General features: G+C 57.3%; 1 protein-coding gene across 3 annotated transcripts; it reads left to right on the forward strand.

Moving 5' to 3' along the window:
• Nucleotides 1–659: 659 nt before the first annotated feature.
• CACNB3 (calcium voltage-gated channel auxiliary subunit beta 3) lies at nt 660–15,770 on the forward strand. Of its 3 annotated transcripts, none has more exons than XM_002823165.6 (13): nt 660–1,357; nt 10,159–10,281; nt 10,496–10,618; nt 11,073–11,188; nt 11,483–11,547; nt 11,763–11,782; nt 11,977–12,057; nt 12,248–12,306; nt 12,474–12,583; nt 13,198–13,349; nt 13,590–13,685; nt 13,805–13,954; nt 14,415–15,770. In XM_002823165.6, exons 1-13 carry the CDS (start codon nt 1,256–1,258, stop codon nt 14,727–14,729), a joined length of 1,512 nt encoding a protein of 503 aa, XP_002823211.4. In that variant the 5' UTR covers nt 660–1,255; the 3' UTR covers nt 14,730–15,770. The 3 variants fall into 3 exon arrangements, with proteins under 3 accessions (XP_002823211.4, XP_002823212.2, XP_002823210.2); XM_002823166.6 differs by lacking the exon at nt 660–1,357 and adding an exon at nt 2,333–2,542; XM_002823164.6 differs by lacking the exon at nt 660–1,357 and adding an exon at nt 4,353–5,791.
• Nucleotides 15,771–16,524: the final 754 nt, after the last annotated feature.

Raw genomic sequence — 16,524 nt, forward strand, 5'->3', positions numbered from 1 at the left:
TCCCAGCACTTTGGGACGCCGAGGCAGGCAGATCACTTGAGGTCAGGAGTTGGAGACCAGCCTGGCCAACATGGTGAAACCTCGTCTTTACTAAAAATACAAAAATTAGCCTGGTGTGGTGGCGCGCCTGTAGCCCCAGCTACTTGGGAGGAGGATCGCTTGAACCTGGGAGGGGGAGGTTGCTGTGGGCCGAGATCGCCACTGCACTCCGGCCTAGGCGACAGAGTGAGACTCCGTCTCAAAAATAAATAAATAAATAAAAATAAAGTGGAAGGTGGAGAGATGGTTTCTATGCTATAGGTTCAGGCAGAGAATGTGGAGGGAGGGAAGGAGAGAAGGTGCGGGAAGCCAGGGACAACTGCTTGCCTGGGCCAACATCCCCTCTTCCCCCACCTCCCTTCTCCTACGGAAACTTAAGCTGCCGCAGGGCCCAGCGGAGCTAGTCCATTAGCTGTGGTCAGCAGGGGAGTGTAGGTGGGGAGGGCCCTCTCTCCCTCCAGGTCTTCTTGCCAAATGAAAGGCAAAGCGTTTGCTCCCTCTACTAGAGTCAAAAAACAAAACAAAACCATAAAAAACCTCCACACACATTTTTAACACGCACACATAACATAACCTCTTTCCTCTGAATGGTCGAAGCTGAGCAACTTGGGGGTGGGTGGGTGGTAGGGGCTCCGTGATCCAATTGACTGCAGAGGGAGTGGGGGAGGAGGTGCCTTCTCAAAGCACTTTCCAGGTTAAATCCAGCCTCAGGAGGAGCCGGGAGTGGAGAGAGAATTTACTCTCCCCCAACTTACCTCCCTCAGAAATGGGGGCAAGTGGAGGGTCAGCTGAGCAGAGAGGGAAGAACAGTCTCCCGAGATCCCGGGGATGGGAGGATTGAGGGGAGGGGTCCCGGAAACTCCCAGGGGAAGTGGGTTAAAAGAACGGCCGGGAAGAAGGGTGGGACGCCCTCCACTGGAAAGGGAGAGCGTTCTAGTTAATGCTGAGGGGAAGTTGGGGACCTGGGTCAATCGGAGTCAGCGTGCGTCTGTCTCCATGAAGGGGGTCCGTCTCTCCCCGCCCCAGGCGCCGTCTTTGGTCTGGAGAAGGGTCCAGCCTGGGGGCGTTGGGGGTGTGAAGGGACCAATCAGCGGTCTGTCCGCTCAGAAGTGTCCAGAGAGAGAGCCAGCTGGGACTACACCCCCGCTCCCCCTTCCCCCGCCAGAACTTGGGCTTGTCCTGTTTGACGCACCCGCAGAAAGGGGCGGGAGGGGTAATGACCCGAGGAGCGGTCCCGCGACTCTGTACTCCCTGCTGCCCAGTCCCGGCCAGGACGCTGCCCGGCTTAGCTGAGGCGCCCCTCGAGACCAGGATGGAGGTAGGGACGGGCTAGGGTCCCGGAAGGGCGCGGGTGTCTCGAAGGAGCCCCACGGGGTGGGAATAAGTAGAGCGCAGCCTGGGGTCTCCTACTGGGGGTCTCGAGCTGGGACTGCAGTTCCTGGAGAAAGGAGGGGGAGAGGGGTTCGTCCTGGGCTTGGGCGGTGTCTGGATCCGGGGTGCGTCCCTCCTGCTCTGGCCCAGGCAGCGCCGCCTGCTGGCAGGGCCGGACCCCGCGGCCCGGGGACCGGACACCAGGCGGTGCCGCCACCTGGAGGGCGCGTGTAGCCGCCGGGCCAGCGAGCCCAGGGGGCGCTGTAGCCGGTCGAGAAGGAGCCGCGTCGCTTCGCCTCGCCCTTCCCCTTCGCGGAGCTGAGACCCGCGGCACCAGAACCCAGGAGACAGGGGAGACGGCAGAGACTCCAAAGGCGCGGGGCGATCCCAGCTGGGTTCTCCCCACAGGGATGCCGATCCCGCTGGAGACACAGGGCCGAGCCGGGGACGGGTGGATGGGCGCCTTGACGCTTAGGAGGGCGAGCCGAGCACCAGCACTCTTGCTTTTCGGTCCTTTCCCCCGCCGAGGTCGGGGTCGAAGCAGCCGCCGCCGGAGGATGGGCGCCCGGCGCACGGAGCAGGGTCAGGAGGGAGCAGAAGCTTCCGCCAAGAGCTCAGGAGCTGGGACAGCCCTGGAGCTCTTCCTGCCCTTCTGCCTGCGGCGGCGGAAGCTCCAGAGTCCCTACTCTTTCTCGGGAGGACTTTAGGGAAGAAGCAGAGGGACAGGGGAAGCCGAGGAGCGAGGGTGCGACGTGGGAATGGAAGGACAGTGGGAGGCACACGGAAAAACAGAACGGGGACCTTAGACAGGAGAGACGGAAGTGGAGAGAGGCTGGGCTGAAAGGCAGGGAGAGCCAGAGACTGACAGAGGCGGCGAGAAAGGAAGGGAGAGGGAGGGAGGGAGGAGGGAGGAGGGAGGAGAAAGAGGGAGGGAACCAGGAGAGAGGGAAGAGAGCAGGCGGCGGAGCCGGGCGGGCATGGGGCGAGGCCAGGCGTGCAGGCGGGAGCAGCGTGCAGAGCAGCGGCCGGGTTGTGCTCCCGCCTCGGAGCCCCCGGCCCGGGGGAGAGGGAGAGGCCGCTAGCCTGGTCTATGTCTTTTTCTGACTCCAGTGCAACCTTCCTGCTGAACGAGGTAACCGTGGGGGGGGCGGGGTCGTGGGAAGGGGTTCCCCACTGGGCGGGAGGAGAGCTCCGCTCCAAGCTAGGAAGGGGGCACGCGTTTGGGGGAGACTGCACCGATGGGGAGGGAGAGAAACCGGAGGAAGTGAGGCCAGGGGTGGAAGAGGCACCGGGTTAGAGAGGAGGGAGCGGCCAGAGCTGGCAGCTTCCTAGTACTGGGATTGGATGGGAGGAGAGGACTGACTGAGTAGCCAGAAAAAAGGGGCTAGATTACAAGAAGGGCTCTGCCAAGCTCCCCTAGCGCCTGTCCCTGAGTTCCCTGGCAGCCTAGCAGCCAGAATGGTAGGGGCCTCCACTTGGTCCAGATCTTAAAAACTGCTGGGGAGGAGTCTTTAAGTCTTCCCAGAAGGCCTAGCCTCTGCCTCAGTTTCCCCATTCAGTGCCCAGGGACTGGGATCTGCCTAGCTTCCTGGTACACTTAGAGGAGAAGCTAGAATATATTCTGAAACCTCCCAAGAAGGTTTCCATATATTCCAGCTCCCAAACCTGATTATTCAGGCTTTTCCTCTTATGTCTTGCTTCTATGACTTGGGTACCTGCCAGCTGCCAGTCTAACAACTCTCTCCTAGAAAGAATCAGCAGGAGGAGCCTCTCCCCTGATCCTTTATTGCCCTCAGCTCTCTCCCTTTATGCCCAGCCATGAAAAAGAAAAAAGGTTAGGGCTACATGGATACTGACAGGCACATGTCCTGTCACAGGACAAGAAGTCACCAAGTTGGCATTAGAACTGGAGTGGGCAGGTGTGGGTGAGATGAGAAATGAAAGGGGCATTGGATAGCAACCCAGAGATATAAGAAGAAGGAGGGAAGCTCTGAAGCTCCTGCAGGACCCAGGGGATGGGCCCAGGTATGAGGAACTTGAACCCATCTCCTGGGGATGGTTGGCATGGCAACACATGCCTCAGGAGCAGACTTAGACAACCTTGTCGCGGGAGATTACAAGGAGTGTGAGGAAGGAGTGCTGCCGATGGCAGATCCGCTGTTACCTACAGCCCCAGGATCTTCTGTGGGTGGAGAGAGTCCCAAAAGGAGAGGCCAGGAGAGTGGACGCAGGGATGGGAAGAGAAACAGCTGCCTCCGCCACTGCTTTCTTCACTAGAGCCATCTCCCAGGAGAAGAGCACCTTGAGGGTCTTACTCTTTGACACCTCTCCAGGCCCCTGAAAGACAGAGGGAATTGAAGAGAAAGGATGAAAGAGGGGGATACTAGGAATACTGCGTAACTGGGTGAGGGCACAAAAGTGGGCAGTGTCTGGGAACTTCCAATACAGAAGAATCCAGTATATGACCAAACCCCAGTTGGTGCTGGACTCAGGAGAGGAGACGGTCCCTTCAGCCACAGGGGCTGCAACAAAGTTGCTTGTCAAACCCAGCATGAGGAAGGTGCTGGGCAAGGCTGCTCTGGGCCACCCACAGTAGACGGACTAAAGATGTCAGTCTGAAGATGCAGCTCTTCTTTGTCTTGCCAAGATAACACCGATAAGTGACCCAGGTGGAAAGCCACTTGGTTTGGGTGGGCTTTCTCTCTCCCATGCACAGTGCTTTCTACCATAGATCTTACTAAGCCATGTCAGAGTTTTGGATTTCTGATTCTCCTCAAGCCTAGGAGGGATGAGCAGATTGCTGAACTCCTGGGTGTGAGAAATTGGGAAAGGAAAAGGACTGAGCTCAGGGCCAAGAGCATGGGCACCAGGAGGCCTCCAAGTGTAACCCCTGTCTACGCACATCCTCCTCGTGGGGCACAAAGGTAGGCAGTCAAAAATCAAAGAAGGAATTTTGCTCAGGAGATGAAAAAAGGAGAAGCTCAAATGGGTGGATCTTTGGGGAAAGTTTCCTCAAGATAAGGGCTGCGGCTCTCTTACCTCAAATCTCAATGCTCCTGTGAAGGAGACTGAGTGGTGCAGAGTGGTACAAGCCCTTCTGCTAAGGGGAGAATCTGGCCTTACCCTAGTGACTCCGAGGAGACTGGCCCTTTCCTCTCCCAACCCCAGTGCAGCCAGGATCCCACCCACAACTATCCCCCTACCTCCACCTTCTGGCTTCTTTCCCCCTCCCTTTAGGCTCACCTAAAACAGCCCCTTTCTGCCCCAGTTCCCAAGGATGCCTTGGCACTGTCTGGCACAATCCTTGGCAGGGAAGTGGGGAAGGGAAGCCCCATCCTGGCAGGACTAAGACAAAATCTATCCGTGCAACAGGTGTGGGGAGGCCTACCCAGCTCACGGAAAGTTCCCCCCTTCTCAAGGGTTGAGCAACACCGCCTTTGCCGCAGCGTCCCCGTACTGAGGGGGCCGGGCACCTGTTGGGCAGGAGCTGCCGTCCTGTCATTAGCCTGGGGGCACCAAGCCCATTCCCCCCCGGGACCACTGCTGGGTTTGCTTTCGGAGCCTCCGGGACGCACGGGCCCAGACCCGAACTGCTGTCGCCTGGGACCCCTCCCCCGTCTGCCGCTCGTTCCCGCGCCTCTTCTGTCTCCCAGGGTCTCCCCATTTTCCTGTCCTCTCCGTCCTCCCTCTGCCTCTCTCTCTCCGGTTTCCTCGACACCTGCGCCCTCTCCAGTCTCCGCCCTGGTCGCGTCTCCCTCGCGGTCTCAGCGCCCCCTCCCTCCCCCGCCGCAGCCCTTTGTTTCCCGGCGGAGTAGTTCCTGGGTTGCCGAGCGTCTCTGTCTCCGCATCTCTCCTCGCCCCGCCTCCTCCCTGCCTGGATCCGCCCTGCCCGCAGCCTCTCCTCCCCTTCCTCCCCGCCGCTACGGCCCCGTAGGTGCTCGGGGACCCACCTTCCACCCAGCACGGGTCCGTTCCCCTCTCCCGGCCTGGCCCGGGCTCCCCTGTGGCCGCCGCCCCCTCGCCGCCCCCGCCTTCTCCCGGGGAGGGGGTCAGGTGGGCGGGCACTATTGTTGTAGGAGCCGGCGCCAGATTCCTCAGCCGCGCTCGGGGTGGGACCGGCTGGGTTTGGGGGGTGGGGTGGGGGGAGCGGTGATTTGAGCTCCGAGCAGCTGGTCTTCGCGGCTCGCTCCCTCCTTCGCGCTCTCTCGCTCCCTGCCGCCGCCCGCAGGGCTGCGGGGCTCGGTGGCATCTCCCGGGCGCGGCCCGCAGTCCTTGCCCCTGCCTCCGGGCCGCTCCCGCCCCCGGCGCCGCTCGCTCCCCCCACCCGGACTCCCCCATGTATGACGACTCCTACGTGCCCGGGTTTGAGGACTCGGAGGCGGTGAGTGCCCACGGTGAGGGTGGGGGCGGGGAAGTTGGGGTGACACCTCCTCTCCCTTCAACCCTCTCCCCGGTTCAGGACTTTGAAAAACGCCTCAGTGGCAGGGCAGGGTTTGTAGGGGGGCGCTCTAAGAACGTGGGGAGATGGATTTTCATGCCAAGCGTTCCCCAGCGACCCAGACTCAGACCCTCAGGCATCGGGTGTGTGCAGAGAGGGGGCAGTATAGGGGAAGGGCTCAAGCAGGTGGCTCCACGGCCCAGGAAAGAGGGGTGGGAGAAGGCAGGGCTGGAGGCCAAGGGCACAGAGGCTGTGGAGAGGGAACACGCCATGTCTGGAGTTCCAAATTCTGGATTTCTGGGGTCTGAACACAACAGCTAGGAGAGCCGCCGAGGTGGCTGGGGAGGCAGACATTCCAGACCTCTTGTGCCTCAAGCAAACGACACATCAGGGAGCTGAGAGGACATCAGGGAGCCAGGGACCAGCGTCTTCAGACAGACGGATCCTAAAACTTGAGGAGCTCCATTATTCCCTTCCACCCCCTCCATCTCTGCTCATTGCCTCATCTCCTCACCCTTTCTCTAGCCCAGTTTCTCTCCCAGGCTGAAACCTGGGCGCCCAGCACATGGGTAGGCCAGGTGACTGAGCCCCATCTATTCCACAGCCCCCTGCTGAGGCTTCCTCTGAGCAGCGGGCATCCTGAGCTCTTGCCCAGCATGGAGGGCCTGGAGGTGAGGCCAGAGGAGCTGAGGGCCTGGGGATGGAGAGGAAGCGCTTTGCTCAGAGAAACAGGCAACCGATAAATATTTAATTCTCCTCTCTGCTTTTATCTCCTGACCCACTGAGACAAATCAGCTCATTAAGCAGTGATTCCCGGAGCTCAGACAGCAGGGAGAGTGCCTGGAAAGATGGGGCAAGAATGCGGAGCAGCTTCTCAGCCCCTTGGAGCTGCCAACTTTCCCTCAAATGTCCTGTAAGAAGGCCTCCTTAGGAGTGGACCACTAGATGACTTGGAAGGGGCCCCGATAGGTTGGAGCACCCCTGGGTCGGAAAGAGGAGTTCATGTTCAAGTCTTCTCCCATCACTTGCTGCCAGGCCCAGGATAGATGAAAGCTGATGTTCAGAATAGGCAACTGTCCTTTTCTGGGACTGGGCTCCTTCTGGGCCCAATTCTCCATGGGGCCTCTGCGGCTAATTACATTGCCGCTAGAGCAGATCATTTTCAAGGCTCTGGTGGACACCTCTTTGTGACAGTTGAAGGGACAGCTGGTATAGCCCAGGGTGCCAAGGTGAGCTTGAGAACAAACCTCTCTGTGGGGCTGGATGGCCCTAGGAGGTTCTTCCCATCCCTGGTGAGAAGGCAAGGACTATTGCAAGGAACAGACTGACATGTGGATGGTGTTGGAGGGCAGCCTGCTGACCCATTGCTCCCTCCCATCTCTCTCTGGCTCCTGATTGCCCTCCCCAACTTCCCTTTCTCTTGCCTGGCTCCTTGCTCTCCCTGAGGCCCCCTCTGAAGCAGTAGGAGGGAGATCAGGCTCTAAATAAATCCAACGGCTCATCTCCCTCCTCTCCTTCCCCCGTGCCAGGCAAGAGAGGAGCTGCAGCCTGCCCACACACTCACTAGGCAAGGGGGGCACCACCAGGGCACTGTGCCAACTCCTGGCAGCTCCAAAGTACTGAGACTCTGGCTATTTTGGCGTAGCAGGGTACAGGAAAGGTAAGACCCTAAATCATGCTTGGCAGGGCAGCCCTGGCCTCCCCAAGTAATACTGGAGCACTAGAGATGAGTGAGCCTGGAGGACTTGGGAGTAATGGAAAGGGGGTTCCATTCTGAGCACAACTTATTAAATATTTAGGGAGAGATCCTGTGATTCCCATCCCAGGGTGAGAGGTCAGGTAACCCAGATGCCCCAGGCGTTATGATTACTAAATTAGGCCGCCAGCAATGCCTCACGCCTGTAATCCCAGCACTTTGGGTGGCCGAGGCAGATCACTTGAGGTCAGGAGGTGGAGACCAGCGTGGCCAATATGGTGAAACCCTGTGTCTACTAAAGATATAAAAATTAGCCCGGCATGGTGGCGCATGCCTGTAGTCCCAACTACTCAGGAGGCTAGGGCAGTAGAATTGCTTCAACCCGGGAGGCAGAGGTTGTAGTGAGCCGACATTCCAGCCTGGGCATCACAGTGAGACTCTGTCTCAAAAAAAAAAAAAAAAAAAATTACTAAATTAAACCAGGCGTAGAGACTCATGCCTATAATCCCAACGTTTTGGGAGGCTAAGGTAGGAAGATGGCTTATGCCCAGGAGTTTGAGACCAGCCTAGGCAACATAGCAAGATCCTGTCTCTACAAAAAACTAGTAGGCATGGTAGCGCATGCCTGTAGTCCTAGCTACTCAGGAGACAGGAGGATCGCTTGAGCCCAGCAGTTCAAGGCTGCAGTGAGCTATGATTGTGCCACTACACTCCAGCCTGGGTGACAGAGCAAGACCTGTCTCTAAGTAAATAAATAAAATAATAAAAATAAAGATTACTAAATTGGGCTGAGAGCCTGGAGCACAGGCAGAAAAGGTCAGACTCCTCTTTTAGCACGGTGCTGGGCCTCTGGGACGTACCCGATGTATCTGTACCAAAGTGAGTGGTCATCTGCCTTGCCTCCTGCCTCCCAGCCTGTTGGCCCCTGTCTGGTCGCTTCAGACACCAACATCCCACAGAGGTTTCTCTTGTGTCCTAAGACCCCTGGGAAGGAGGTCCCTCACCCTGTGCAAAGATTATTTCTGGGGTTCAACCCCCACTTATCCTGCTGCCATCCAGCCTCATTTTGTTCTCAGGAGAGATGAGGAACAGCCAGCGGACTACTCTTCTGTAAAATGAAAGATCTTTCCCCCTTGTGCTATCTTCAGGCCTTTGGTCTACTATAGACACTGTCTTTAGCCTAAGGCTCGAGAGCCTGGGCTGACCCCTAGCTGAACAGCCCTCTTGCCCAAGGCAAGGTGGGGGTAGAGGGCATGGTGGACAGCAGGTATGTGATTTTGCCTTCTCCTCTAAGAGTCTGGCCTCTGCTGCCTTCCGTAGGTGGTCATGCCCAGTGAGCGTGAGAGAATGTTCCTCCACCCGAGGACATTCGAAAGGCCGTTCCCCTATACACACACATACTCCTGCATGAACCCCTTATCTAGGCTTATCCCTTCTCTCTGCCACTGGCATCTCAGAATTGTGGGAAGTATCACTTGAGGCTTCTCCCCACAGAGAGGGAAAACTGAGGCAGGAAACGAAAGACTCCCTTTCCCTAGACAGAGGAGGAAACCCAGACATCCTAACCTCTGGGCTCTTGTCTCGAAGTCCAGCGTCCCTTACTCATTTGTGCCTCTCCCTCATGGCCTTGAAGCTGAGCTCTGTGACCGTCAAATGCACCCTCATTGCCCAAGACCTTTCCTATGGGCAGGACTCAGAGACTCTCCTTGCTCATGTTACCCCCTCCCCACATCCCCGGGGTCCTGCTCCGTAGCTAGGTTGCCTGGCACTAGCATAGCCTTCTTCTAGGGCTGATGTCCCCTGGGCCTGGGAAAGGAGTGGGGAGATGTAGGCCAAGTGGTAGGCGTGGCCCAGCCTCACCTGCGCCCAGGGAGACAGCTTTGTGTTCTTCTTGGTCTGTGTCTTGTTTGCTGCCCACACCTGGCCAGTTGCCCCAGCAGGTGTGGGAGGAAGAAAAGTAGGGGGTGGGGAGAGCAAAGGGGAGGCAACTTCTAGGAGCTGGCAGCTTTGTGTCCTCCTCTTCACCCTGGAAGGGTAAGGACTCACCATTTGGGAGCCTTCAGAGCCTTATTGGAGTAGGGAAAGTGGGATCTTAGGGGGCAGATGGCTGGATCCCCATACTCAGGACTGGTGCTGTGCCAACCAGTGTCTCTTGACTGTTGCGGCTGGCTGGACTCCTGCCAGGCATCTTAAAGGGATGATGTCCAGGCTGCTTTGCAGGCTGCTGTGAACAAGAGGGCTGGGTCTCCTGGATCCAGAATCATCTCTAATACATCATCTTCAGCATACCTCCCTTCCCTCGGCTCAGAGGACATGTTAGAGGGGAGAAAAGGGAGGAAAGAGAGAAGTGAAGGCTCTATTCAAAGCTGCATTATTAATAGGCTTGGGGGAGGAGGGGCCCAGATCTTTGCACCTATGGATTGGGCCAGCTTTCCTGTAGCCTCAGAGGCACTGGGGCCCTTCTCAGGAGATAGGAGGGGCCATAGGGACCCAGCCACCCCCTTGGAGATGGAGAAACTGGGGGCAATAGAGGCAACACTGTAAGGTGAGGAGGGTGCCTCCATAGCATCCTTCATGCCAGAGCCTGGGAGTCACAGCCTCTTTCCCAACCCAGGGTTCAGCCGACTCCTATACCAGCCGCCCATCTCTGGACTCAGACGTCTCCCTGGAGGAGGACCGGGAGAGTGCCCGGCGTGAAGTAGAGAGCCAGGCTCAGCAGCAGCTCGAAAGGGCCAAGGTATACTTTCTTGGCATGGGGCAAGACAGGAGGGCAAGCTAGGTGGAAACCTGCACTCGGTCCTAAGTCCCAAGGGGTCCTTGGGCAGGATGTCCTTGAGTGTGAGAGGGTGTATATGATGGGCGGAGGCCACGGCCTTCTGCTGTTGGGGCACTGAAGCTGGAAGGGGTGCTTCGAGGCTTCTCTCACTTGCACTAATGGCCAAATTCTCCAGCACAAACCTGTGGCATTTGCGGTGAGGACCAATGTCAGCTACTGTGGCGTACTGGATGAGGAGTGCCCAGTCCAGGGCTCTGGAGTCAACTTTGAGGCCAAAGATTTTCTGCACATTAAAGAGGTGATCGACCCCCCTACTTCCAGAAGCCTCTAACACTTCATTTTCTTGCTCTTGCTCCAGATCCCAATGCTTCTGACTTCAATCCTCAGTCTAATTCCCCAAGCTAATCAGCTCTTCTCCTTAACACACCTGTCCACCCCTCATATCTAAGATCTCATCCCCAGGGTCTCCATCCTTCTGAGACCTGGCTTGGGCATCAGTCCTCATGTCTGTCAAGTGAGCAGTTAGATTAGCTGCCTCCGAGGTCCCCTGTGACAGCTGCAGTGCCTCACTCAGAAATCCTGGGTGGCCCGAACTTGGCTGTCCTTTCCCCTGGCCCCTTTTGCCCACAGCCCCTTGCATTGCATTCCTCAGACCAGCTCAGTGACTGCCTCGCTGGCTTCTTCACATTGAAGAGCCAGGACTGGGGCGGGGCGCTCCTCTCACCACCTCTTCCTGCTCCACCTACCCCCAGAAGTACAGCAATGACTGGTGGATCGGGCGGCTAGTGAAAGAGGGCGGGGACATCGCGTTCATCCCCAGCCCCCAGCGCCTGGAGAGCATCCGGCTCAAACAGGAGCAGAAGGCCAGGTGAGAGTTGAGCTATGAGTCAGTAAACACACCCCAAACACTTGCACTGCACCCACAGGACACGTCACCGTGCATGCCATACACATGCATATCCCCCTGAAATACACATACACATATGCCCAGCTCTCCACACTCACACTAAATAAATCTACAAACACACACACACATTGCATGTACACCTGTCTCACTAGATAAAGCATATGGAATTGTGTACAATTATTAAATAATGCATAGAACATACATACACAGAGACACATTCTTCTCTCCCTCTCTCTCGCCTCCCTTTCTTCTCAGGAGATCTGGGAACCCTTCCAGCCTGAGTGACATTGGCAACCGACGCTCGCCTCCACCATCTCTAGGTAGCCTCCCCCCAACCCACCCATTTTGGGTAGGTGGGTAGCTAAGACACAGGGAAAGGGGGGATCCTGCCCAAGTGAACTGTGTGGGAAGGGTTTGTGGAGGGATCAGAAGGGGTGGGGAGAAGCCAGTATCTCCCCTGGGGACGGGGATACCATGCCCCCAGGGACCTTTCCCCCTTCACCAACTTTAATCTTATATTTCCTTTTCCAAAAAGCCAAGCAGAAGCAAAAGCAGGTGAGTCAAGGAAGGGACCTGGGCTGGGGGGATCATGGCTTATGACTCTGGGGACAGTGTTCTAGGCAGTCATTGTTGGAGGGTAGAACAGAGAGGGGAGGGAGCCCAGAACCTCTGGATCTGCCCTGACGCCAACCAGGCATGAGACAGGCACCAGGGCCATGGTTTCTACTGACCTCATGTCCATTCTGCAGGCGGAACATGTTCCCCCATACGACGTGGTGCCCTCTATGCGGCCTGTGGTGCTGGTGGGACCCTCTCTGAAAGGTTACGAGGTGAGAGGAGGTCCTTGACCCCAAAGAGTCGCCTCTACCAAGCCTGCCACAGGAAGTCCCTAGGGAAAGTGGAAGGGGTGTGTCTCCTCCCTCCAGGGTGTGTATGTGGAGGGCATTGACTCTGGAGCCATGCATGGGGAGGCTGCTTCTCTCCAAAAGGGCCCTTCATCAGTGCCATGCCCTCCCCCAGGTCACAGACATGATGCAGAAGGCTCTCTTCGACTTCCTCAAACACAGATTTGATGGCAGGTAAGCTGCCCTGGCCTGAGGTGGCCTGAGAACCAAGGAGAAGCTCATGGCCTACTTCCAGATGCCTGTAGCTAGTCTTCTCTAAGGGAAGAGTTAGTGGGAGCTGAGTAAGGAGAGGCTGAAGCACAGGTTTAGAAGCAAGCTGTGATTCTCCACTCCCACCCCAGGATCTCCATCACCCGAGTCACAGCCGACCTCTCCCTGGCAAAGCGATCTGTGCTCAACAATCCTGGCAAGAGGACCATCATTGAGCGCTCCTCTGCCCGCTCCAGCATTGGTGAGAAGTCCCCACCACCTGCTTCTGTGCCCACCCAAGTGCCAGTGAGAACCTTCCTCCTCCCTTTTCTTTTTTTTTTTTTTTTTTTTTTTTTGAGATGGAGTCTCGCTGTGTCGCCCAGGCTGGAGTGCAGTGGTGAGATCTCAGCTCACTGCAACCTCCACCTCCTGGGTTCAAGCGATCTTCCCATCTCAGCCTCCCGAGTAGCTGGGACTATAGGCACCCATCACCACGCCTGGCTAATTTTTGCATTTTTAGTAGACACAGGGTTTCACCATGTTGGCCAGGCTGGTCTCGAACTCCTGACCTCAAGTGATCGGCCCACCTTGGCCTCTCAAAATGCTGGGATTACAGGCATGAGCCACCATGCCTGGCCCCTCTTCCCTTTTCTCTTCCTTACCTCCTTGTCTTTCTGCCCAACTCCTCTACCTGCCCCCAGGATTGGCAAGAACACACCCCTCCTCCTCAATTCCCATTCCTTTGCCTGTCCAGGCTTTGATGAATGCCCTTTTCCTCCAATTCCTTCATGTCCACCATTCGGGAGCCCTCAAAGCCTGCTGGAGCGAGCAGTGGGCAGAGCTCCTGGTGAGCACTGCTGCTGCCTCCCTCCATAGCGGAAGTGCAGAGTGAGATCGAGCGCATATTTGAGCTGGCCAAATCCCTGCAGCTAGTAGTGTTGGACGCTGACACCATCAACCACCCAGCACAGCTGGCCAAGACCTCGCTGGCCCCCATCATCGTCTTTGTCAAAGTGTCCTCACCAAAGGTAAGTCAGCTGGGCTCATGGAGGAGGCCCACAGGGCTGTCCTACTAGAATGTGGCATGACTCTACTTGGTCCCTGCCTGGGGCACCTGAGTTCCCTTTTCCTGCTGCCCTTAACACAACTCTGAGTCATCCTCACCTGCTACTGATGCCACAAGTGGAGGAAATGCCCAGCTCTGCCCGGGCTCAGCTCTGCCCAGAGTCCTGAGAGACTCCAGGCCTAGCTCTGCCCTCCTGGCTCAGGTACTCCAGCGTCTCATTCGCTCCCGGGGGAAGTCACAGATGAAGCACCTGACCGTACAGATGATGGCATATGATAAGCTGGTTCAGTGCCCACCGGTGAGTGCCTGGGTCAGCTGCTCCTGTGCCCACTCCCCCAGGGCTGCGGCAGTGATAGAGATGGGTGGGGGGCTGCTGCTGAGGGGAAACCAACGTTGCACCTTCCTCCCCCTCCCCAGGAGTCATTTGATGTGATTCTGGATGAGAACCAGCTGGAGGATGCCTGTGAGCACCTGGCTGAGTACCTGGAGGTTTACTGGCGGGCCACGCACCACCCAGCTCCTGGCCCCGGACTTCTGGGTCCTCCCAGTGCCATCCCCGGACTTCAGGTAACCATTTCCAGTGGGCAGAGATGCTCAAGCTAAGCCAGCCAAGGCACTGCCCCTCCCTGCCCAGAGGACTGTCCTTGGCCTCCAGTTCAGCATGCCAAAGGATTGTACAATTCTCAGCTCTGCTCTACAGAGCTAGTACAGACGGGCAAAGGAACTTCCTGAGGAGAGAGGGAATCAATCAATGAGATGGATACGTCAGAGATTAGTTTCCTAGGGGTCAAGAGAAACACAATCTCCAAACCTTCTCCCAGGCTGCCTTGAAGGCAGAGCCTGAATTTTGCAGGAGTCGAAGCTCCAGTTTTCTCTCTCGAAGAGGAAAAATGCTCCAGCATGCTTCTTCCTTGCACTATTTCCTGTACCAGGGAATTGAGAGTTGAGGGGGGAAGAATCTCGCACCTCACCAGAAGACAAGGTGAGGTCTGTACTGCCTCACTGAGAGCTGTTGTATGGCCCCCAGAACCAGCAGCTGCTGGGGGAGCGTGGCGAGGAGCACTCCCCCCTCGAGCGGGACAGCTTGATGCCCTCTGATGAGGCCAGCGAGAGCTCCCGCCAAGCCTGGACAGGATCTTCACGGCGTAGCTCCCGCCACCTGGAGGAGGACTATGCAGATGCCTACCAGGACCTGTACCAGCCTCACCGCCAACACACCTCGGGGCTGCCTAGTGCTAACGGGCATGACCCCCAAGACCGGCTTCTAGCCCAGGACTCGGAGCACAACCACAATGATCGGAACTGGCAGCGCAACCGGCCTTGGCCCAAGGATAGCTACTGACAGCCTCCTGCTGCCCTACCCTGGCAGGCACAGGCGCAGCTGGCTGGGGGGCCCACTCCAGGCAGGGTGGCATTAGACTGGCATTAGGCTGGCACTAGGCTCAGCCCCCAAAACCCCCTGCCCAGCCCCAGCTTCAGGGCTGCCTGTGGTCCCAAGGTTCTGGGAGAAACAGGGGGCCCCCTCACCTCCTGGGCAGTGACCCCTACTAGGCTCCCATTCCAGGTACTAGCTGTGTGTTCTGCACCCCTGGCACCTTCCTCTCCTCCCACACAGGAAGCTGCCCCACTGGGCAGTGCCCTCAGGCCAGGATCCCCTTAGCAGGGTCCTTCCCACCAGACTCAGGGAAGGGATGCCCCATTAAAGTGGCAAAAAGGTGGGGTGTGGGCACCATGGCATGAGGAAGAAACAAGGTCCCTGAGCAGGCACAAGTCCTGACAATCAAGGGACTGCTTTGGCATCCAGGGCCTCCAGTCACCTCACTGCCACACATTAGAAATGAGACAATCATAGCCCCCCAGGGTGGCACACCCATCCATTTGCTGGGGTGTGGCAGCCACATCCAAGACTGGAGCAGCAGGCTGGCCACACTCGGGCCAGAGAGAGCTCACAGCCGAAGCTCTTGGAGGGAAGGGCTCTCCTCACCCTGCCAAGAAGCTTCTTAACATGTGACAGGACCAGGGACCAGGAGCATGGTGAAGCCAAGTGGCAGACGGGAGCCAACCTGGATGGGGGTTTGGGGAAGGAAGGCGTGTGTAGCAGAGAACTTAGGGGGGCCTCTTTGCCTTTCTCATTCTTTTGCCCTGCATCCTGTCATTTCTGTTCTTGTCCCTCATACATCCTGGGAGAACCGGGCTCCAGACTTTGTTCCCTGACTCATAGCTGCCGCTTGTTAGGTTAGGGTTAGATGGGGAGAGACAGGGCACAGAGGACCTGTTTCCCCGGCTACTCTTGCCTTATGGCTCTAGTGTGTGACCTACAGAGCATGCTCCACAAGCCCCTGCCTCACCTCACTGTCATCACTAATAAACATCATGCACAGTCCCTCCGGCTTCTGTTCTGTCTGTGATGCGGCCCAAGTCTAGTGGAGGGAAAGATGTGTTTGGGCCGCCCTTCTCTCAGAGGATCTGTCCAGCGGGAAGGGGACAAAGGCAGAGCTGAGGAGGCACTCCACTCCCAGGCATCCCCACTCCTCATGCCCAGGTGTCAAGAGGGAGACATCCAGCAGCATGGAAGGGGCTTGTCCTGGGATGTGGGGAAGAAGACACTTGGTCACGGCTTTACAGTATCCTTGCACCAGGCCAAAAAGGCCTGGTGCAACAAGAGGGGTATTGGGGGAGGACTGCAGCCCTGCGTTCCTCTCACCACAGCCTGATACAGCTGGGTCCACCCGTCCTGCACCATCCCCTCCCAGGAGCAATGGGTCCAACTAGAGAACCACAAGCAAAGATCCTGAGACCAGGCGTTGGGCACACAGCGGCAGAGTGGTTCCAACTGCCTCACCTGCCAAAATTTCACAACTGCTTTCCCTTCTCACCTTTGCCTAAAGCTCCCTAGAGGGTGTCCAGGCCAGGGCCACACATTACGCGAGGCTACAGCAGGGGCAGAAGATGCATTACATTCCTGTGTGGCTTCTGCATCTCCCCTCAAGTCCACCTATGGACTCAAGACTATCAGCAGAGACCCCTCTACTCTTCTCTTAATGTGGCTGTCTCTCATTTTCCAAGCCAACCCACCCTGCACCCAGTGGTGTCCCTCCTGCCAGGGAGAAGCTGGGAAATTTAACTAGAACTAGATC

This window comes from Pongo abelii, chromosome 10 (assembly GCF_028885655.2).
Source record: "Pongo abelii isolate AG06213 chromosome 10, NHGRI_mPonAbe1-v2.0_pri, whole genome shotgun sequence".
NCBI lineage: Eukaryota > Metazoa > Chordata > Mammalia > Primates > Hominidae > Pongo > Pongo abelii.

Excerpts from the sequence above, each read along its gene's own strand:
- CACNB3 (XM_002823165.6), top strand. The coding sequence starts at position 1,256 with ATGACCCGAGGAGCGGTCCCGCGACTCTGTACTCCCTGCTGCCCAGTC. Across the intron at positions 10,282-10,495 it reads AGCAGCTCGAAAGGGCCAAG|CACAAACCTGTGGCATTTGC; the intron begins GTATACTTTCTT and ends CAAATTCTCCAG. Across the intron at positions 12,058-12,247 it reads CCTCTCTGAAAGGTTACGAG|GTCACAGACATGATGCAGAA; the intron begins GTGAGAGGAGGT and ends GCCCTCCCCCAG.